General features: G+C 41.1%; 1 protein-coding gene and 1 non-coding gene across 4 annotated transcripts in view; both read right to left on the bottom strand.

The window, feature by feature from the left end:
- The window catches only part of Thoc5 (THO complex subunit 5), a 37,271-nt gene extending 13,720 nt beyond the window's left edge, over positions 1-23,551 (bottom strand). Inside the window, exons 1-13 of one of the 3 annotated variants that reach the window (XM_046427292.2) lie at positions 23,436-23,551; positions 21,517-21,619; positions 19,222-19,365; positions 18,200-18,313; positions 17,958-18,055; positions 14,619-14,765; positions 11,690-11,804; positions 7,820-7,952; positions 7,070-7,105; positions 4,679-4,756; positions 3,992-4,032; positions 3,707-3,806; positions 2,165-2,273 (exon numbers count right to left, since the gene is read on the bottom strand). In XM_046427292.2, coding sequence (XP_046283248.1) covers positions 2,165-2,273; positions 3,707-3,806; positions 3,992-4,032; positions 4,679-4,756; positions 7,070-7,105; positions 7,820-7,952; positions 11,690-11,804; positions 14,619-14,765; positions 17,958-18,055; positions 18,200-18,313; positions 19,222-19,365; positions 21,517-21,612 — 1,211 coding nt within the window. In that variant the 5' untranslated portion in view covers positions 21,613-21,619; positions 23,436-23,551. Of the gene's footprint in view, positions 1-2,164; positions 2,274-3,706; positions 3,807-3,991; positions 4,033-4,678; positions 4,757-7,069; positions 7,106-7,819; positions 7,953-11,689; positions 11,805-14,618; positions 14,766-17,957; positions 18,056-18,199; positions 18,314-19,221; positions 19,366-21,516; positions 21,620-23,367; positions 23,392-23,435 lie in introns of those variants that run through there. The other 2 variants (XM_046427293.2, XM_046427294.2) reach the window with 2 other exon arrangements.
- LOC124081148 (small nucleolar RNA SNORA40) lies at positions 20,245-20,370 on the bottom strand. Its single transcript, XR_006847969.1, has one exon. It is a non-coding gene; the product is annotated as a small nucleolar RNA SNORA40 (small nucleolar RNA).
- Position 23,552: the final 1 nt, after the last annotated feature.

Raw genomic sequence — 23,552 nt, 5'->3', positions numbered from 1 at the left:
CGGTGTGGCTAGGTGGTTAAGTACCCCTGGGTTCAACCCCTGGTACCAAAAAATAAAATGAAAATAAAAAACCTTAGAAAAGTAAAAATGATTAAGAAAAGTTTAGTAGGGCTGGGGTTGTAGCTTAGAAGTAGAGTCAATGCTTAGCACACAGGAGGCCCTGAGTTCAATCCCCAACATCCAAAACATCAACAACAACAACAACAACAAAAAAAAAAAACAGAAAAGGAAAAGAAGAAAGAGTGGATAATGAGAAACCAGCTGTCATTTACCAAATGCCTCATCTATGCTAAACACATGACCTGCCTCTTCATTAGGGCCCTAGTGGAGGGGATATTACAATTAATGAACAGAGGAAATAGACTTTGAGGTTAGACATACAGCTTACTGAGGAACTGGTATAAAGCATTAAATTAAGCCAGACAGCAGCCCTGTCATTAGCATAAATCAAGCAGACTTCTCCTAACAAGACAGCAATGGTGAGCTGGGTGCAGTGATGCACGCCTGTAATTCTAGTGGCTTGAGAGGCTGAGACTGCAGGATTTCGAGTTCAAAATCAGCCTCAGCAAAAGCAAGGCGCTAAGCAACTCAGTGAGACCCTGTCTCTAAATAAAATGCAAAACAGGGTTGGAGATGTGGCTCAGTGGTTGAGTGCCCCTAAGTTCAATCCTCGGTACCCATCCACCCCCACCCCCACCCCCCAAAAAAGAGAGAGAGAGAGAACAATGGTGACATACCTGTAACCCCAACGACTGGGGAGGCTAAGGCAGGAGTTTGAGGCCAGTCTCAGCACCTTAGTGAGACCCTGTCTCAAGCTAAAAATTAAAAAATGCTGGGGATATAGCTCAATGGTAGAATGCCCCTGGGTTAAATCTCCAGTTCCACATACTAAAAGAGCTTCATCCCATACAGGGAGCACTAGAGTTACTCACTAAACCAAGAGCCCTGGCTGAGCAGTGTAACTGGGCACTCAGAAGCAAGTCCTGGGCTCCCTCTGCTGGGAACAGGGTAGATTTCATCCAGTGTCCCCTGGTAATCAAGCACTTTTTTTTTTTTTTGGTACCAGGGATTGAACCCAGGGGCACTTAACCACTGAACTGCAGCCCAACCCTTTTATTTTTTGAGACAGGGTCTTACTAAGTTGCTGGGGCTATCTTTGAACTTGCAATCCTCCTGCCTCAGACTCCTGGGTCGCTGGGACTACAGGAATGCACTACCGTGCCCAGCCCTACAACACTCTATTTTTTTATTCTGTATTTTATTTATTTTTATGTGGTGCAAACCAAGTGCCTCACATGTACGAGGCAAGTGCTCTGCCACTGAGCCACAATCCCAGCCCCTCTACAGCACTCTTAATGTAGAGAATACTGATGCCAAAAGGGGACTAAAGAAGACACCTGAAAAGAATAAAATTAAATGCATATACAAACAAATAATAAAGGAGTCACTCTATTGTCAAGCTGAATGAGAAGGGGTGGGAAGAGCCCCACTCTACCAAGTGCCAAACCTGTGCCCCCCTGATCTGGGCAGGGCCTGGAGAACTGGGCTGGGGTGGTATTCTTTTTCAGTGAAAGCTAGTCCATCCCTAGGCTGGCCCTCTTTGTCCTCCCTTTTTCCTACACCTGGCTGCAGAGCGAGACTGACAAGGTCAGGTGAGTCCTGGGGATGCTATGGCAGTCATTCTCATGCCTCTGCTTACCCTCCTCAAAATCTCCACTGGGATGCTTCAGTCCTCCACCTACCACCCAGGTAAGGACAAACCTGGGGATTGAGTGAGATGGAGAGCAAAAATCCCAGCACCTTGGGACAGAAAGAGAAAGAGTGGCCTCATTTGTCAACCTCGACATGTCTGCCAAATCTCATTTTTGTATTCACATGCTTTCCACTGGTTTCAAGAGTTTGGTGGCTCTGCCCTACTCACTCAATTTGTATATATGCTGCTGGATTTATCATCTGCTGTGTAATAAGAGGACTTCACTAATACAAGTCAGAGAACATTTCTAAAACCCAATGAGGTGCCAGGACTTCTAGGCCACAGGGACAGGACAACAGAAAACAAAGTGGCAGTGGGCTCCCTTAGGGCCTGAGGGAGGAATCAAGAGTAGCCTCCAGGCTGTCATCACAACCCCTCTCACATCCCATACCCATAGTGACTGCCTCATACCCTGCACTGATGGGGGTGATCAGCTCTGTGGCAGTTGTCACTTTGGCTTTCACTGTCATGATGTTGAGGTTCATGAGGTAGTAGAAAGTCAGGTGAAGCACGCTGTCATCTGGAGGGGAGGAGGAAAAGAAGGGATCATTTCTGGGTCTAACAAAGTCAAAGTCTATAGTATTACAGAAAGGAAATTCAAACAGACTTTACGATCTTCTACCATGAAAACAAAAATGCAATTGCAATAATGTTGAACAAAAAAGAACAGTGGTTTACAAATTCTTTGCTACTCTTCCCCATAAAAGGAGGAGGAGCTTCATTTCCTGACCCTTGAGTATGGGTTGAACTTGGTTATTCTGCTTCTAACAAATACAATATAGAGACATAGCCAAGGTGTTAAGGTTGAAATCATTTGTAACACAATGATATCATGTACTCCCGATGTGAGGTGATGATGACCACATATTTGCTACTCTTCTCCCAATTCTATAATCTCAATCTAATCAAGATCATAAAAGAAGAAAGAATGAGAAACCATCACTGCCCAAAGGAGGTTAAGGAGTATGACAACTAAATGTAATGTGGCATCCTGGCTTGGGTCCTGAAACAGAAAAAGGACACAATTTACAATAACGTTATAATAATAATATTGTAGTTAATAGTATTAGGCCAATGAAATTAACACTGGCTTTGATCACTATACTGTGGTTAATTAAGAATGTTAACATCAGAGGAAGCTGGATAAAGAGTATATGGGAAGGCTGCGGGTATAGCTCATGGCAGAGTACATGCTTAGCATGCATAAGACTCTGGGTTCAAACCCCAGTATCCCAAAAACCCTAAACCAAAAGCATACGGCGATGTTCTCTATTACCTTTACAACACTTCAACAAGTCTATAATTACCCCAAAATAAAAAATTTTTAAAATGAAGGGCAAAGGAAGGACCAGTGTGTAGAGCATGTCATTTTTGTACAAAATAAAGAGGCAGAGGATAAATACACAGTTGCATAAAAGCTTCTAGATGTATAGAATACTTTTAGAAAATGGATAAGAAATCTGTATCAATGGTTGTCCTTGGAAATAAGACCAGGACTAGCATCTGAAAGTCTGGGTAAGAAGCAAACATTTTACTGTTAACTCTTACACTGCCAGAATACTTTATCATGTTCTACTTTTTCCTTAAAAAAACAGTTTCCAAATATATTCTCTGTGGAATTCCAAGCTTTAAATATATATTTACTAAATTAAAGATGTTAATTGTATTCAAAATCTGCATACTCTTGCGACTTATTCTTTGGATTTAACATGTCAAATTCAGAAAGAAGTATAGTTTTATTATCTTGCCTCTCTTATATGTTTGGAATTTTGTTGGCTACATTATTATGGTTAAGACTTTAAAAAAATCAAAGAATGAAAGAATGTTAAAGAGGAAAAACAGAAATAGGAGATCAAAATAATTTTGGGGGCAGAGAGGCTTCTGGCCTGCTGGACCCCCTCCATCTATAGTAGGCCAAAAAATTATGGGAGAATGAGATGAGTGCAGTCAGACCTTTGCACTTGAGGTCAAGCAGGACGGACAGCGGGTGTCTCTTTAGCATCTCCTTGCGCTTGTCATCCAACTGAACCCCCAATGTGGGTCGACGCCGTTTCTGGACAAAGGAATGAACCAAGATGGTAATCACTGATCATGGCAATCTCTCCCCTTCTGCTCCCTCCGGACCTGCTGCCTCAACTCCCCAGGCTGCCCAGCTCCCCTCCCAGAAGCCCTGTCTTCAATCATCTTTCTTTTGCTTCTAGGGAGAATGACACCCCTACAAGATAAAAGGATACTCACCGTGGTCTGCTCCTCCTCAGCATCCGAGTCACTCTCATCATCTGCAGTCACACAGAGAAGGCAGTGAGAGATGAGAGGCCTCCAGAGGCTCCCTGAAGCCCCTCAACCAAGAGGGACCAAGAGGCCCAGACTCTGTTTCTTTAGAATAAATATTAATATTCTGCTTCTTATTCAGTATAAAAAACATGGCGATGGAAAAAAAGAAAAAAAGAAGGGCTCATAATCTCACCACCCCTGATCTCTACAGGGCTTTTAAATATCACTTCTATGGAGCAGAAGCATATTTCCATGAGCCAGTAATAGTGATATGAATAATAATAATAATAATTACTCAAATAATTAAGAGTGGCTGCTATGTGCCAAGGATGATACTAAGGGCCTTGCAACCATTATTACCTCATCTAATCTGCATACCTACATGAGGCTACTGTAAGTAAATTATGGCTCGAAAAATGTTGAATACCTTCCCTAGGGTCAGTGGACTAGTGAGTGGCAGGGCTGAAATCCAAAGGCAAGGACTGTTAACTCCAGGGACTGAGAGCTCTGCTCTTGTCTACCCCACACACTGACACTAATATCAAGCTTCCTACTACAAAGAACCAGTCCAGCTAATTCTCAAAGGACAAGGAATGCCCTTGGGTGGTGACTAGGGTATCCCTGGAGGAGGTATCCCAACCACTATGTTACCTTGGGAGTCCTCAGGAGGCTTGAATAGAGCCTTGGCTTCGTCCACACTGCCTTCGATAGCCACAGACAATGTCTTATCTGGGGGTAAGAAAAGTTTCATGGGAAAGCTGCTGGGAAGGGCACCAGGCAATGCAGGCAAGCCAGCTCAGGGGCTGCATGTCTTCTGCTTCTGCCCCATCTTCTCACTGACTCGGGTGGAGGGCAAAAGCCCTTTCTCCACATGGACAGGAACAAAATTGGAAACTTAAATCTTTTCCCCATCACTTACTGAGTACACCAAATTCAATGTGCAGATTCCCAGACAATAATTCCCTGAGGCTAATGGTGAATGCTTCTCTGTTTAGGCTCACACCAAGGCACAGATATTCAAACCCAGGGCTAAAGCCCCACGGAACTCTTCAGTTAGCTGTGCTATAAGTTCTCATCAAAAAGTCCACACCTGCCGGGTGGGTGCAGTGGAACATGCCTGTAATCCCAGCGGCTCAGGAGGTTGAGGTAGGAGGATCTCGAGTTCAAACCCAGCCTCAGCAAATGAGTGAGGCCCTAAGCAACTCAGCGAGATCCCGTCTCTAAATAAAATATAAAAAAAGGGCTTGGGATGTGGCTCAGTGGTTGAATGCCCTGGTTTCAATCCCCAGTACCCGCTGCCCCTGGCAAAAAAAAAAACAATAAAAATAAATGAAACCAGTCTACACCTGTCTACCACCCTGAAACAACAGCTCTCACCTAAGTGCTTACTCTCTTCTGCATGACACCAAGCACCTGGCTGGCATCATCTCATTTAGTAGGGATTTGGATGCTATAGTCCAGTCCCAGACCTAAGTCCCTCTTTCCTACTTTGCCTGAGCACATGGCCTGCAAAGTTAAATCACTACTCTGAGGGTCCACTGGTCTCAGGTTCCACATCTACGAAATGGAGATTAAATAAGTAGTAGCTGCCCTGTTGAGTGGTAAGAACTGAATGATGTTTATATAATTTTAATTATAAAATTATTTTTAAGCTGGGAATGGTGGCGCAGGCCTATAATCCCAGTGATTTAGGAAGCTGAGGCAGGAGGATCACAAGTTCAAAGGCAGCCTCAGCAACTTTGTGAGGCCCTAAAGCAACTCAGCAAACCCTATAACTAAATAAAATATTAAAAAGAGCTGGGGATGTGGCTTAATGGTTAAGCACCCCAGGACTTAGTCCCTGGGACCAAAAACAAAAAGAAAAGTAAAAATATTTTTTAAGACTTGGGTATTTTTTATTTGTTTGTACCAGGGATTGAACTCAGGGGCACTCAATCACTGAGCCACATCCCCAGCCCTATTTTGCACTCTATTTAGAGACAGGGTCTCACTGAGCTGCTTAGTGTCTCGATTTTGCTGAGGCTGGACTCAGCCTCTCTAGCTGCTGGGATTACAGGCGTGGGCCACCTCCCTGGACTTAAAACTAAATTTTGAGGCTGGGGTTATAGTTTTGTAGTACAGGGCTCATTTAGCATATGTGAGGCTCAGGTTCTATCCCAACATGGACAACAAATAACAACAACAACAACAAAAAAAAACCCAAAAACCAAAAAACAAACACACACAAAAAAACTTTTTTTTTTTTTTTTTTATGAAACTGAGGATCTGAGGAAAGGATTAAAAAAAAAAAAGAAATAAACTTTTTAATCTTCATAACAATCTTGTAGGAGGTTGTTATTCAACCCTATTATAGAAGGAATAATATTATTTTAACTATTTAGATATGAAAAACTTAAGGCTCAGAGAAGTTGGAAACTACAACCAGGAAGTAGATAAACCAGGATTCAAGTACAGGTCTGTGCAACCTGAGCTTACTCTCTCAAAACTGAGTTAACAGCCTGTTTCACATACCTGGCTTGAAGACACACTGAGTGACTCCTTGGGTCCTTCTTTGTGGAACTCTGGGGGCCTAGTGCTACAAAGTCAGGCACCTTTCCTTTTTTTTTTTTTTTTTTTTGTGGTGCTGGGGATGAGACCCAGAGCTTGAGCTATAGCCCCAGACCCTCCTCTATCCTTAAGGGTATAGAAAGTCACATACGCCTGAAATAGTCTCCCAGCTGCCCAGCTGCATTAAGGAAGAAAGGCAAAGTCCCTCAATGTAGCTGACTACTGCCTTATCTCCCACAACCATACACAAACCATCACAGCCCGCCCCCAAATCAACTGGATCACCCCCATCAAGCAATGGCAAATTACAGAGCATTCTCTTTTAAAAATGTTTATAGAGATTGAACCCAGGGCCTCACGCAAGCTAGGCAAGTGCTCCACCACTGAGTCCCATCCCAAGCTCCACACTGGTTGTTAATGCTTGAATTCTGTAGGGGCAAAATGGGAGTAAAAACAAATAAATTTTAAACACAAAAAGAAAAGAAAATTACTCACCCTGTCTAGGGGGCTGGGAGGAGGATTTCATATGAGCTGATGATGGAAACAGGAGGGAGAACAAAGGGGAGGGAGATGAGAAGGACCAGGAAGACACAAGAAGAGAGACAGTAATGTGTTGGTGCCCGTGGCTGGGAGGAGAGCATGCACTGGCTCAATATAAGTCTGTCTGATGCAATGCAGTGGGATGGGGTGAGATAGAAAAGTTTAGGTGCTGGGTGGAGCTGCATTAGGACAAAAGCAAAAATTTCTCAAAACCTTAGCAGAGTCCCTTAAGCATAATGAGGACACATCTTCTCACATGGTAATTCACTGTAACGACATGCAGCCTGTTTTGAAGCATCCTGAAAGCCTGGGAGAGCTGGCCAGGACCTGTCTTCACAAGCACCACCCTCCACCCCCCACCCAAAGCAGATTAGGAAGCACTGACTACCTGCCAAGCGTGCCTTGATAGAGTGAGCACCTGGGAGCCCAAAGGGGCTTCCTGGACACTGCACCCATGGGCCATCCAGACAGGCTTAAGAAAGTTTCAAAGCCATCCATTCTGAAATACCCATTAGGTGAGTCCAGCCTCAGGTCAGCTGGTCAAAGCAGCCATGCTGGGTGTGGTGCAGAGGGAAGGTAGCATCCGTCACCTGAAAGCTTCTGGCAAGGCTGGGGAGCTCCTTGGTAGGCAATACTTCCAAATGACTCAGTAGGTCATGGCTGCTCCTCCCATAGCCCTCCTCCTCATCCAGCCCCCATACTCACCACAGGCCTGTCCATATGCAGTAGCCTGGACAAAGAGCACATAGAGGGGAGGTGGCAAGTGCCTAGCTGTCTCGTATTGCTTGTGAGCCTGGTCAAATGGCATGAACAAGTACTCCTGCACCGGAAGGGAAGCCTATGCAATAAAAAAGAGTGTTTTTGTTTTTTCTTTTTCAACCGATCCCACATAAGAACATGCAGTTACTTTGCGATTGTATGTAGCTGGGGTACCAGGGTCTGAACCCAGGAATGCTCCACCACTGAGCTACATCCCCATTTCTTTTTGAAACGAAGTCTTGCTAAATCACCCAGGCTGGGCTTGAACTTTGGAATCCTCCTGCCTCAGCTTCCCAAGAAGCTGGGATTACAGGATGCAACACTGTGCCCACTGTATGTAGTTTTTATTTTTTTGTACTAGGGATCAAAAACCAAGAAACTTGACCACTAAGTTACAGCCCCAGCCCTTTCTTATTTTGAAACAGAGTCTCACTAAGTTGCTTAGGGCCTCACTATGTTGTTGATGCTGACCTTGAACTTTTGATTCTCCTGCCTCAGCCTCCCAAGTCACTGGGATTACAGGTGTGTGCCACTATGCCTGGCCTGTATACAGTTTTTTATTCACAAAGTGATACATGACTAAAAGAATGTATAGGTGGAAAAAGGCCAAATAAATGAATCCATTGTATTTTTTATACCAGTCAGAGAGAAAGAAAATGAAATTATGAAAATATACCATTTCCAACAGCATCAAGTAAACATCAAGGGTCTGGGGATAAAGCTCAGTGGTAGAGTGCTTGCCTAGCATAAGTAAGGTCCTGGATTTGAGACTAAGCACCACCAAAAGAAAAAAAAAAAAACCAGAAAAAGAAAAAGACTTGTCATGCTCAACATCACTAGTTCCCAGAGAAAGGAAAATTAAAACCATAATGAGATACCCTCCAGAATAATATCAAAGTGTTGGCAAGGATATGGAACAATCAGACCTTTCATATGGTGCTGGTGGGAATTACCATAAATCAGTATGATCATTTTAGAAAACTGATTCTGTGTCTACCAAAGCTAAATATATGCACAGCATATTCTATATGACTCAACAATTTCATTCCTCTGTATATCCAACAGAAATGTACATACAGGTTCACCAAAGGACACAGGTAAGAATGCTCACAGCAGCATTACTTACAATAGCCCCAAACTGAAACTAACTAAAATCAAATACTAAACATCAATAATAAAAAGAAATGAATTGGTACTCAAAGTAGCACAACTACTATGAGTACTACTTAGCTTTTTTTTCCCCTTTTTTTGGGGGGGGGGATGGGCGGGCGGTACTAGGATGAACTCAGGGGCACTCGACCACTGAGCCCCATCCCCAGTTCTATTTGTACTTGCATTCCTTCTGCCTCAGCCTCCTGAGCTGCTGGGATTATAGACGTGCGTCACCATGCCCAGCACTACTGATCTTTTAAAAGATAAATTCCACAAACATACCATTGAGCAACAAAAGTCAGACACATAAGAGTATATACAATTCTATTTGCATGAAACTCAAAAGTAGACAAAACTAGGGGCTGGGGTTGTGGCTCAGTGGTAGAACACTCACCTAGCACATGCAAGGCCCTGGGTTCGATCCTCAGCACAACATAAAAATAAATAAATAAAATAAAGGTATTGTGTCCAACTACAACTAAAAAATAAATATTAAAAAAAAAAGTAGACAAAACTAGCTATGTAAGAAGTTGGGATAATGGTTATGAGTGGTAAATAGTGTCTGAGAGTGGTAATAAAGAACTCTAGAAAATTGGTAATGCTCTCTCTTGATTTTGGAGTGGCAATACAGATGTGTTTGCTCAGTAAATATTCATTCAGCTGTACACCTGTATGCTTTTCTGTTATTTTGGTGCTAGGGAATAAACCCATGGCATTGTGAATGCTAAGCATTCACTCTACCACTAATCTAAACCCCCAGCCCTATAAGATTACTATTATTATATTTTGAGATGTGGGGCTCACTATACTGCCAGGTTGGTCTCAAACTCATGGGCTTAAGTGATCCTTCTGCCTCAGCCTCCCAAATAGCAAGGACTACAGACATGCATCACTGCACCCAACTATTGTTTAAATTAATATATGTATGTTGTATCAGAAAGTTGTAGGCAACTTTATAAAGTAAAATCTCTCAGTTTATAGCCCCACAAAGGTAACTGGTAATGGTTTTGTGTAAATATAGATTCTTCTAAGCACACACACAAAACACACACACGTAAATCCACACAGCTTCTTTGTAGATCAAAACATAAAAATGAGACCATACTATACACTCTACAATTTATATCTGTTTCCCTTAATACTATTAATGGGTTTCCTTCCTGTCCAGTTATTCTACCAGTAGTATGCCATTCCATACTTCCATCACAGCTATAAGGCCATATTACACGCCAGGTATTGTAGCACATGTCTGTAATTCCTGCAACTTGGGAGGCAGAGGCAGGAGGATCACAAGTTTGAGGCTAGCCTCAGCAAGGTGTTAAGCAACTTACTGAGACCCCGTCTAAAAAGAAAGGGTGGAGGGCTGGGGATGTGGCTCTGTAGTTAAGTGGCCCTGGGTTCTAATCACCAGTATTTAAAAAAGAAAGGCTATACTACACAAAAAGTTTATTTAACCTAGATCCTATTTACTGTGTCCAGTTAACTGAAGAAAATTTAACCATGCAGAGGATTTGGAGTGTTGAGTACAACCAAACCTTTTCATTTCCATTTTCTTTTTCTCTGGTTATTTAGTGCTACTGGAAAATATCTTTGTTAACAATTCTAATTCTATGCCTACAGTTGAAGAGAGGAAATGCAGGTCTTGTCAAGTCCGGGAAAAGTGAATTTATAATTTCTCTAGGGTCCTTTTACAAAGCTCCTCCATATTACCATTTATCCTGCTTCATAAAACCATAACAATTTTTAGAACAAATCTAGCTTTACAAAGCAAACAAAAATCAGGTCACCTATATAGAAAGACAATCTATTTCATAGGTAATGTGGGAACTTTTCCTCCTAAGGAACATAATGGATTTCAAATGCGTCAAGTTCTTTACAAAGTAAGCAGATCTGCTGAACAGTCTGCCCTGAGCTCTCCTTAGTGGGATGTAACAGACATCCACAGGAAGCATGTTTAGATAACCTGAGACGGGATAGGGATGTAGTTCAGTGGTAGCGCACTTGCCTAGTATAATGTGAGACCCTAGGTTTAAAAAAAAAAAAAAAAAGGCGCCTAGAGACTATAGGGCTAGTGGGGACCATGAAGGGGGTTAACTGAATTTATATAATCTGAAAAAGTATGACACAGTGCAGAGGGGGCTCTAGATATAAAGAAAATGCCCATTACATGTGTATATATGTTTCTAAAACCACCTGGCCAGAATTTATTTATTTATTTCCTTCCTTCCTCCCTCCCTTCCTTCATTTCTTTTATTGCAGTGCTGGGGATTAAACCCAGTGTCTCATGCATGTGAGGCAATGCTCTACTACTGAGCTACCCTTTAACCCCTGGCCAGAATTTCTTTCTCTTCCCTTTTTTTTTTCCTAAATGTTTTTTTTAGTTGTAGATAAACACAATACTTTGTTTATTTTTATGTGGTGCTGAGGATTGAACCCAGTGCCTCACGTACTAGTCAAGTATTCAACCACTGAGCTACAATCCTAGCTCTAAGCATTTCTTTACTGCAGGACACAAGCTTATTGTACAATCAGGTAGGACTTCACATAAGACATTCCTATTATGTACTCAGATTAGCGTAAGACCTGGCAAAGCCTAAAGGGCGATGTAGCTTCTGGTGGCCTCTGGGCAGTGGTAAAGGCAAAAGCAAGACTGGCAGGCCTCACCTGCATGATGCTGTTGAGGCGAGGCTGGAGGCTGCTCAGGTATTCCTTCTTCACCTCAATCTCCTTAAGGATTTTCTCCTTGTTGGACAGGCACTCTCGGTACTTCTCCGCCAGCCTGAGAGGGTGAACAGAGCTCTGTCACCTGATGTCTTGAAGGGACATCTCAACAATTAATCTAGGTATAAAAATACAGTATATATATTTTTTCATACTGGAATTTTCATGGTTGCTTCTCTCCTGTTAGAGTAATTTTTTATATTTGTTCCAGAATTCTAGGGCTTTTGAATGGTACATCTGTTTTTTTACATAAGCAGCATTTTCTACACTTGCCTTTTTCTGTAATAAGAGAGAAGAACAGGTCAGACTCTACCTATAATAGCAGCTACAATTAAATGCTAATGTTTGGGGCTGGGGTTGTGGCTCAGTGGTAGAGTGCTTGCCTTGTATGTGTGAGGCCCTGGGTTTGAGCCCCAGTACCGCATATAAATAAATAAAATAAAAAATTCATTGATAATTTAAAAAAAAAATTTTTAAATGCTAATGTTTGCCAACATTTGCCATGTGCAAGACCCTTAGGGAACTCTTTATAAGAACTATCACATTTAGTCCTTATACAAACACAGGAAGATCTTATCCCTAAAGGAGAAAACTAAGGTTCCAGGAGGCATTAACTTGCCCAAGACATCTAGTTAAGAGCAAACAAATGAATCCATCCCTGTTTCTCTCTAGAAGTTCCACCTGTAACCACTAGAGAATACCTCTGAACTTCCATAAACCTGGATCAAGCAGTTATGGACATTCTATAAAAGCTCTTCATTAATACAAAGCCCATAGACTGGCCTGAGTGAGGCAGGATGGGAATGGATTCTGGATCAGTGCCACAGGTATGCAGCACTCATGGTTCAGCCTATGCCTGGGTCAAAGAGTCAACTTAACAGGGGAGTGACAGTCCAGGTCCCTCTGCTCAAACACAGACGTAAATTCCCTAAGAACCAGACTCAGTGCAAAGTGTCTAACATGGACCAACGGGACAGAATATCTCCTATTATAGAAAAAGGCAAGTATAGAAAAGTGCTGCTTATGTAAGGAAAAACAGGACAGATGTGCCAATCAAAAACCCTAGAATTCTTGTACAAATAGGCAACAGGAGAGAAGCAACCATGAAAATTCCAGTATGGAAAAACATATATATTGTATTCTTTGACCTAGATTAAAAACATTCTATTACAGATTAAAAACATTCCATTACAGATTAAAAACATTCTATTTATGGTTAATAAAGAAAAGCTCTTTATTAGTACAGAAAAATTTAATATGTAAACAGCATTATTTATGGTAGCAAAAATGGAAATAACCTAAAAGTTCAACAAGGGGAAAGGACTTTTTAAGTTACATTTTTCTATACACTAAAATGTTGTACAACTTTCTAAAATAACAGAAAGCATATGATGCTGAAGGATTATGCTTAAAGATGGGGGAAAAGGCAAAACAAAAATTAGATTTATGGTACAAAAGACATTTAGGTCTCAGGTATTGAATTTTTTTTTTTTTAATATTTTTTAGTTGTAGTTGGACACAATATCTTTTATTTTTTTATTTTTATGTGGTGCTGAGGATGGAACTCAGGGCCTCACACATGCTAGGCGAGCACTTTGCCGCTGAGCCACAATCCCAGCCCCTCAGGTATTGAAATTTTAAAGAAAAAAGGTTACTTTGCTGTGTATGATGGTGCATGCCTGTAATCCCAGCAGCTCAGGAGGCTGAGGCAGGAGGATCACAAGTTTGAGGCCAGTCTCAGGAACTTAGCAAGGCCCTAAGCAACTCATCAAGACTCTACCTCGAAATAAAATAAATAAAAAGGGCAGGCTGGAATTGTGGCTCAGTGGTAGAGCACTTACAGAGCATGTGTGAGGCACTGAGTTTGATCCCAGCACCATATAAAAGTAAATAAATAAACAAAATAAAGGTATTGTGTCTGCCTACAACTAAAAAAAATTTAAAAAAAATAAACAAATAAAAAGTGGGGGACTGGGGCTATAGCTCAATGATAGAGAGCTTGCCTCACACGTGTGAGGCACTGGGTTCAATCCTCAGCATCACATAAAAATAAATGAATAAAGATATTGTGTACATCTACAACTAAAAAAAAATATTTAAAAAAATAAATAAAAGGGTATGTAGCTTAGCAGCAAAATGTCTCTGGATTCAATCCTCACTACCCCCCTAAAAAAAGTTACTTTAATGGCCAGGTGTGGTGGCTCCTGCCTATACTCCTAGTTAATCAGAGGACTGAGGCAGGAGGATCACTTGAGTCCACAACGTGGTGGCCAGCCTGAAAAACACAGTGAGACTCCATCTCAAAAACAAAACCCAAAAACCAAAAAAAACAACAAAAAAAAACAAAACACCACTCCAACTTTCTATTAATAACCTTAAGCAAATACAATCCCACCCATGATGAGGTTGGTCAGGTTTGGTCTCAAAATAAAATAAAAAGGGCCGGGAATGTAGGTCAATGGAAGAGTGTTAGCCTAGAGGTCCTGGGTTCAGTCACCAACTCCACACACACACAAAAAAAAAATGTCTTGGAGATTATTCTACTAATTGCACAGTACTTGGCTGTCTGATCCTGGATCATGACAAAGCACTATCACTCTATGGTTAGGAAGATCAGGAAGGAGAAGCCAAGCATGGTGGTAAACACCTGTAACCCCAGCAATTCAGGAGGCTGAGGCAGGAGAATCAAAAGTTCAAGGTCAGCTTCAGAAATCTAGTGAGGTCCCAAGCAACTGGCAAGACCCTGACTCAAAATAAAAAAATAAAAACTGGCTGGGGATGTGGCTCAGAGGTTAAGTGCCCCTGGGTGTAACCCTCAGCAACAAACAAACAAACAAAGCAGCAGCAGAAGCCAAGAAAAAGTAAATTCTACCTTTTCCGTTGCTCCAATTCCCAGTCCAGTCGTGCTAAGGTCTGCTGATGAGGGTCTCCCATGGTGACTTCAGCTTTGCTGATGTCTGGTGGAGCCTCCTTATAAAATTCCTCTAAACTGACCAGATCTATTTCTTCATGCTTTGACCTACAGGAAGAAAACAGATGTCAAGCTGCTAAGTTGGGAGTCCCTTCAACTGCACTCACTCAGCCCTAATCCACAATTACTCAAGATACTGGAATCCAATTTCAGAATATGCTCATTATCAGATGTTTCAGTATGATGAGAGGTCACTGGTGACATGCGATAGGATCCTTGTCCATGCTGTCCAACCTTTTTATCTATGAATTAGCTAAAGGCCTGGAAAGGATACTTACTGAATTTACAAATATCTCCCAGTTGAGCAGGAGAGCTAAGAGTCAAAATCAATACAGCCTAGACCTAAACTGTCAGGTTGAAAGCAGGACATGTCATGGAACAAGAATAAACGTAAGAGTCTGAATGTAAGTTCAAAACACTAAGTATAAGTATAGGAGGGAGGGAGATCCAACATGCCAGAACCAGATGTAAAAAAGATAAAAGCTTTTAATTGTTACATGAACAGTGACATACTGGTATAAAAGAAAATAAATCCAATACTTTTTGATGCATTAACAAAGTTGAGTGCTCAGATAAGGCCACATTATCATGGCCATGGTCAGCAACTACTACGTATTAATTAGTACCCACCAGCTGGGCGCAGTGGTGCACTCCTGTTCTTTGTTTTGTGTTTTGGTACCAGGGTAAACCCAGGGGCACTCAACCACTGAGCCACATCCCCAGCCCTATTTTGCATTTTATTTAGAGACAGGGTCTCACTGAGTTGCTTAGTGCCTGGCTGTTGCTGACTGGGATTACAGGCATAAACCACAACACCCAGCTAGTGGTATACTCCTGTAATCCCAGGGACTTAGAAGGCTGTGGCAGAGGGGAACACAAGTTTGAGGCCAGCCTCAGCAATTTAGCAAGGCCCTAGGCAAATTAGCAATACCCTGTCTCAAAATAAAAAATAAAAAAGGACTGAAGATGTGGCTCAGTAAGTAGTAAAATACCTCTAAGTTTAATCCCTAATACCGCATCAACCACCCCCCAGAAAAAAAAATAATTAGCACCCTATATATGTGTCTTCACTTAATTTAATCTTATAACAATTCTAGGATGTGAGGATTTTTATCTCCATTTTTCAAGTGAGATGGAGGCTTTTATTCAGTGCATAGTAGAGCTCAGACATGGACCCAGGCTATCTAACTACAGCTCTTTTCACATGGCTGCCTACTGCCCCACAGGCCCGAATTCCACCGCATTCTGAGTTTGTCAGCTTCCATCTGAGCAATGATTATGGAATGGTGCATTGTATTCTTTTATTTTGTTTTCATACTTTTTAAATTCTGATAAAGTTTAAGATTCACAAGAAGTTTCTAACATAGTACTGAGAGGGGAGAGGAAGAGGTTGATCAATAGGTACAATGTTATTGTTCAATAGGAAGAAAAAATTCTAGTGTTCTAAAAGTATAGCAGGGTTAAGTACAATGAACTTTTAAGTTTCTCAAATTGTTGGAAGACAGAAGTATGAATGTACTTACCATAAACAAATGATGAAAGTTTAAAGTCATGGGTGCCAATTATTCTGAGTTGATTATTACTCAATGTATACATGAATCAAAACACCATACTGTATCTCAAAAACATGTACAAATATTATGTGTCAAACTACTGAGAGTTTATTTTCTGTGTACTCTTTGTCCAGGTTCCCCCAATGATAATAAATATAGTACACTATCAAAACCAAGAAACTGACGATGGTACAATAGTATTAACTGACGCAATTTTTTTTTTTTTTTTTTGAGAGAGAGAGAGAGAAAGAAAGAGAGAGAATTTTTTAATATTTATTTTTTTAGTTTTTGGCAGACACAACATCTTTATTTATATGTGGTGCTGAGGATCCAACCCAGTGCCACACGCATGCCAGGCAAGCACACTATAGCTTGAGCCACATCCCCAGCCCTGATGCAAATTTTTTATTAGTACTTTCTCTGGGGGGAGTGGGGACACAGGTACCAAGGATTGAACCCAGGGGCATTTAACCACTGAGTCACATACCCAATCCTTTTTATGTTTTATTTTGATAGGGTCTCACCATGTTGCTTAGAGTCCAACTTGCTGAGGTTGGCTTTGAACTCGTAATCCTCCTGCCTCAGGCTCCTGAACTACTGGGATTATAGGCATGAGCCACCAAGTCCAGATCTCTATTAGTATTTAAGTGTTAATATGTAACATGTACCTCAAAAATCAGCATCATCACTTGGGAGGCTGAGGCAGGAAAACTGCAAGTTCAAAGATAGCCTCAGCAACTTAGTGAGGCCCTAAGCAACAGTGAAACCTGTCTCAAAATAAAAAAAGGCTGGGGATGTGCCTCAGTGGTTAAGTACTCTTGGGTTCAATCCCCAGTATTTAAAAAAAAATAAAACAACAACAAAACTCGCATTATCATCACTAAAGATATGCTGGACCCTGATGTCAAATGTGTCCCCATTCATACCAAGTTTGTTACAAATAAGATCTGCCTTCTTTCAGTTTGAACAATGTCTTTCCAAGCAAGAATTCCTTCCTTTCTCTTCCCATTTACTCCTTCCTCTATCTCATCTCTCAGCTTGGTTTTGCCAAGAGGTATCACATCCTAAGATTACTAATAAACTGTAGATTGTTCACCTGAATATAGCTAAGGAGCAAGAAGTTCAGGTCCAAAGAATAAGATTCATATGCAAAAATGAACTGCTGTGCTTTCAGAGAGGAAAACTGGGCCAAAATGTTAAAAGGATATGATTGAGAGATTGAGGATTGTAACTTGGGAGACTGAGGGAAAAGTTGTACTGACCTTGGCTCAAAATGAAAAACAAAAACGACTCAGGATGTAGTTCAGTGGTAAAGCACCTCTAGATTCAATCCCTAGTACCAAAAAAAAACCAAAAAACAAAAAACAAAAACCTGCTCCCATATAATGTGCCCAGGAATCAAACTGGTAAAGTAAAGGCTCCTGCTGGGGACAGAGAAGCACTCTTTACCAACTGTGGAGCTCACAAACTCAAAAGGATCAGAGAGGCTTCTATGGTTCTTTGTGCAGCCCCAAACTACTGCTTACAATTCTACCACTCAGAGTGATCTATTCACCCTTCTCCCAGATCCTGCAGTCCTTCAAGCTCATTGAATTTCTTTTCAAAGAAACTAGCTCACACTGAACTATGTAGGAAAAAGCAGTTACAATAGACCAGGTGTATCAAAGCCCTGCGTTCCCAAACTCACTTAAATTCCAGACATTTGGTGATCTCCTTCTGCAGGTGCATCACCTCATACAGCAGGTTCTGTAGTTGCAGGTGATAGGCGTCTACTTTCTGCTTAGCCTGAAGGAAAGACAAGGCTGAAGGTGAGAGCAGGTTAAGTTGGGGTGGAACAAAGCATCTGCAAAGTCAGAAAAGGGGAAAAGGAGATAGAGAAGGGGATGAGGAAAAGCAGGAAGGAGGATTCATTAAATCTTTCAACTCTACCTCATGGGTCTGATCCCTTCCTTTCTTCAACCTTATGTGGGCTAATCGGTTAAGCTTCTTTAGAGTCATGAAATGTACACAGCTTTGGATCCTTCGTTCTTCAATTTCAATTGCCTGTGGGCAAAGAAAAAGGTAAAGACCACTAAGAATAGGTGCTGCCGACCCATCCCCATTCAGGACCAAAGGAAGACACCAGGGGGAGCTCTAAACCACAGGTACTGTCATGAGGGAAACACCAACAGAAGGGATGACTGTACAAAGGAAGTGCCTAAGGTTCCCAGGCAGAAAAGCAATTTCTACTTAGACTGAAGTGACAGGAATTAAAGATAGACCAGGTGCAGCCAATACACGATTAATAGCTTTCCCTAAGATCCTAAAGAGAACTTGATAATAGTAGCGTTGTGACTCAAAATCTGACCTCTATCAATAGCATTACAGAATAATTTAAGTGATAATAACAAAAGTACAGTCATAAAGTTTGGCTACAATAAAACAGATATGAGTAATAACTTTAGTAATGTTGGCCAGCTTAAGCACAAATAAGATCCCTGGGGAAAAGATGAAAAGTATTTTTTAATTTATCTAGTTTTTAGACACATTACTTAGTTTTTCTGCCACTAAAGTCCGGTTTGTTCATTTAACATTAACGAAAACTTCATTTTTGGTCTCTACCAATTTACTTATGCATACTCATGCTATCACATCAAGGGAATTGATATGTACTATCATTTATCAGCACTAAGCAAAAATGCTGGCTACTTATGCAATAAATGTTATGTCAAAGAAAGATCAAATCAAAGTTTTAAAAAAATAATTATCCTGTACATTCATTACCATAATGGGTAATCAGGTAATGATGACAGGTTCCAATTAATTAATAGGCAGCTCTGGAGTCTGTAGGCTCCAACCACCTGATTATGGCTAGAACAGAAGATCAAGATCAAGAAGGGCCCCAGTAGGTGCAAAAGTTACCCCTCTGCACAGACCTACCAGGTTCAAGTCTGCCTGGTTCCATTCCTTACCATATCCTTGCCACCCCGGCTCTTCAGATCCTGGATCTCGGCCATCAGCCTCTGTAGCTCCTGGCACGTGTACTTATACAGCTCATAGTCTCTGCCAGGGTCCCGCAGGTCCACCTCAGCCTCCTCGCTATAGTATTTACCTTCCTGTGAAGGCAAGGAGAGAGTCCCCAGGTGAGAAATGAGTCTCCCTGTTGGGACTAGAGACACTTGACTGAGATCTCTTGTTAAACATGTACAATTAACAATGAAGCCCCAAATTAGGTCACTAAAGAAAATGGTTCTCATATCAAATGTTTTTATTTTCAAAACAGAAACTTCTTTTTCTTATTACAAAGTATGCATATTTGGTGTCTAAGAACAGAAACATCACAAAGTTCAAGGTCAGTCTCAGTAACTCAGCAAAACCCTAAGCAACCTAGTGAGGCCCTGTCTCAAAATAAAAAAATAAAAAGGGCTGGGGATATGGCTAATGGCAGTGTTTAATCAATCCCCAGTACCAAAAAAAAAAAAAAAAAAGAAAGAAAGAAATAACTTCCTATAATTTCACTTTCCAGCCCCAAACAACTCCATTGTGAATACTATGAATAAATATATATTTTTAAGCAAGACAGAATCATCATTGTCCGTGTTATTCAGTGAAACTTCTCATAAAATAAATATAGATTTCTATCAAAACAGCTGTATGGGTCTGGGGTTGTGGTTCAGTGGTACAGCGCTTGCCTCATACATGTGAGGCACTGGATTCAATCCTCAGCACCACATAAAAGTTAATTAATTAATTAATTAAAGGTATTGTGTTCATCTACAGTTTAAAAAAAAAAAAAGTCCACTGTAGAGATAAGCCAGAAATCACTTAATCAAATTTCTACTGATAGATATTTAAATGGTTATAGCAAGCTTTGGCAGACTATAATATCAAAACTAAGACAAGAATGCCATAATCAAAACTCAAAAAAAAAAAAATAAGGTCCTTCAGCAATCTGATTTCCTAAATCAGAGAAAAGCATTGTTTTTATCTTTCATAATATTCTTTCTTATATGTATCAAGACTCATACTGAACAATGAGTTTTAGATTGCAAAAAAGAGGTTTAATATTTGCACCTGTTTATAAGTTTGTCCATGAGTTAAATGAAAAACACACAAAAGCAATATATATGTGCATATATACATACACATGCATACATATGTGTATGCATGTATGCACATATACATATACACACATATATATATAATACAACACAAAACTATCACAAAGTGCTAAAAGCATTGTTTTCTGGTTTTGATTTGTGTGTGTGTGTGTGTGTGTGTGCTGGGGATTAAAACTAAGCCCTTGCATATGCTAAAATAGGTTCTACCACTGACCTATACCTCAGCCCATACTGTGTTTTAATTGAAATTTTTTTAAATATACATACATATATTTTAGTTGTAGATGGACACAATACCTTTATTTTATTTGTTTACTTATATGTGATGTTGAGGTTTGAACCCAGGGCCTCACATGTGCGAAGCAAGCACTCTATCACTGAGCCACAACCCCAAGCTAGTGTTTCATGATTCTACTTAAAACAAACAAGCAGACAAACAAAAAACCAACTAGCCAAACAAAAACAGCCAAGTCATGAATTGGCTTGAAAGACTCAAGGACAGAAAGACAAAAAGAAGTACCACCTGTTGACCACAAGAGCTCTCGGGCCACAGAACAGGTTCTGTGGGTTTAAGGTTCTGGTACCATCTTAGTAGCATACTTGGGGATGTAACATCTCTGAAGCGCCAGAGCTATGCGGTAGTCAAGCTCCTGTCTTCTGACCATCAGGAAATTGGAGACATACATCACACTGTGTACGTACCAATGATGTCTAATACAGGATTGCTGGTTCTTGGGATGCTCAGCTAAACCTGATGTGGACACACAGATTTTATGGGGCCACAGAAATTCTAGTCACCTGGTCAAACAGAGACCACCATGGGACTGTCCCTGGTAGATACAAACCTGAGCTGACACAAACCCCTATGTAAGTGCTTGACCATAGCTGCAATTTCTTTTTTTTTTTTTTTGGGGGGGGGGTACTAAGGATTTAATCCAGGGGCACTTTACCACTGAGTTATATTCCTAGACCTGCTTTTTTTTTTTTTTTTAAATTTTGAGGCAGGTCTCACTAAGTTGCTGAGGCTAGCCCTGAACTTGTGTTCCTCCTGACTAAGCCTCTGGAGTCACTGGAAATACAGGAGTGTACTACTGTGCCCAGCACAAGCTGCATCTCTCAGCACCGTGGCAACCTGGCTGATCTCACCTGCTCTGTGTCAGATCGATTCCGCTTTCCTTCAGCTGGAGCTCCATCACTTCGGATCACTTTGGGCTTCCGTTTTTTGCTGGATTCTGATGACATGGTTGTTCTTTAAGGTTAGGAGAAAACAAGAGAGAGCTGGTAAGAGGAAAAAGCTTTCAGGATTTTTTCTGAAGTAAGAATACTAAGTCTAACTAGAAACTCTAGTTATTTATAGATGTAGTAACTCAAGAAAAGCCACTCAACCTCTAAAGCTTGAGTGTAATCCTCTGTAAAACAGGGACTCATCTTTCAGCATGTCCAAAATGAACCTGTCTCACATAAATCCGTTCCCATTACCGCTGACTGGTCACTATGTGGTGGGCCTTGATCTAAGCACTTTATGGGTATGTTCTCATTTGATTACTATTAAAAAATTTTCAGATAAGAACCACTAACATTTTACAAATGAGAAAACTGAGAATTGCAAAGGCAAATATCTTGCCTATCCCACAGCTAGTACACTAAAACTTGGACCAATGTCAAAGCTCTTTTTTAAAAAAATATTAATTTTTTAGTTGTAGTTGGACACAATATGTTTATTTTATTTATTTATATGTGGTGCTGAGAATCGAACCCAGGGCCTCACACATGCTAGGCGAGTGAGCTACCCCAGCCCAATGTCAACGCTCTTGACAACTATAGTATTAGGCCTCCTAGTCTTGACAGCATTTCATCTGGTGATGCCATGATGGCTGAACCTAAAATTTAAAGAACAGAATGCACATTTCAGGGGGTTCTAGGCTCACAAAACATCCTCCCTTGTAGTCATCACCTCAGCCTCCTCAGGTAGGCAGCACTGTCCCTCTTAGTTAGCTGCCACACTTATTGGGGGGAGCCAACAGTGTGTTGAGGCAGAGTCAAAAGTGCACTAACTAGAATCTCCGCTCTACTATTTTATGGCTTCAAGTTCTGGGTCAAGTCACTTCACTTTTTGCAGGATCCGTTTCCTCACAAATCAAATGAGAATAACAGTCCCTATATCAGGGCTCATGGGGAGGGAAGGCATTAACACAAAAGACACTCTACTAGGAAAGATGATAAACTTGAGCTGGGGCTGTGGTGCATGGGTGATATTACATAACAATGAATACCCAAGGAGAAAATTAATCCCTTTCAATTCTTTTTTGAAACTTCCAATTGCTTCAAGAACTTATATCTTCCATAATTTATTTTTGACATCTATGAATACCAAGGTTCACTTGTTTAAAAAAAAAACAGGACTTTATCTCCAAGCCTTAGACAATGAAATCTGGGCAGAATTTGTTAACAAAGGCCTGTTTTCATTATATTAAATATATTTGTATCATTATCTTCTGCATAAAACAAATGAAAGCAATTTTCCAATTTTCATGGTAAAATAACTTGACATTTTTTCTCCAAGTATTTATGTTTAAAAAGTGAAACGGGGCTGGAAGTGTAGCTCAGTGGTAGAACGCTTGCCTAGCATGCCTAAAGACCTAGGTTCGAGCCCCAATAACCACCGCTCTCAAATAAATAAAGTGACTGGAATAAAAATATTTAGTAAACAAATTGTACAAGTGGCAAACTGAATTGGTAAACTCCACAAAGGTGGGACCCGAAATCCCAACACTGGAACACAATAGAATGCCCAGCACACAAGACTGCACAACAAACGTGAGCTGTAACCACCATCATTAACATCATGAGGCTACAAAGCAGGGCCTGAGGATGCTGCAGCAAACATTTTCCAGATGAGGATACAGCTCGGAGCCCGGGGACCAGGAACCCCAGGAGGAGAGGGCGGATAATCTGGTTGGTACTCCAGCCCAGAGACACCCCTTGCGCTGTCTGCACCTCAGTCCAGAAGCGCCCAACCCGGTTCCGCCGTGCCGCGGGTCACACCACCCTCTTCCCTTCCTCACCACACTGCTTCACCGACCGGCCCCGACTGGACTGCGAGCTACTTCCGGCCGCCAGGCAATCTAAGCGCATACACCATGGAGAAGCGGAAGAAAGGAAAGAGCGGCCTGCCGGAAGTA

The sequence above is a fragment of the Marmota monax genome, unplaced genomic scaffold (assembly GCF_021218885.2).
Source record: "Marmota monax isolate L192 unplaced genomic scaffold, Marmota_monax_Labrador192_F-V1.1 WCK01_AAM20220418_F8-fsc00177, whole genome shotgun sequence".
Classification (NCBI taxonomy): Eukaryota; Metazoa; Chordata; class Mammalia; order Rodentia; family Sciuridae; genus Marmota; species Marmota monax.
The sequence above is the reverse complement of the archived record's forward strand: the minus strand, read 5'-3'. Positions and strand labels throughout refer to the sequence as shown.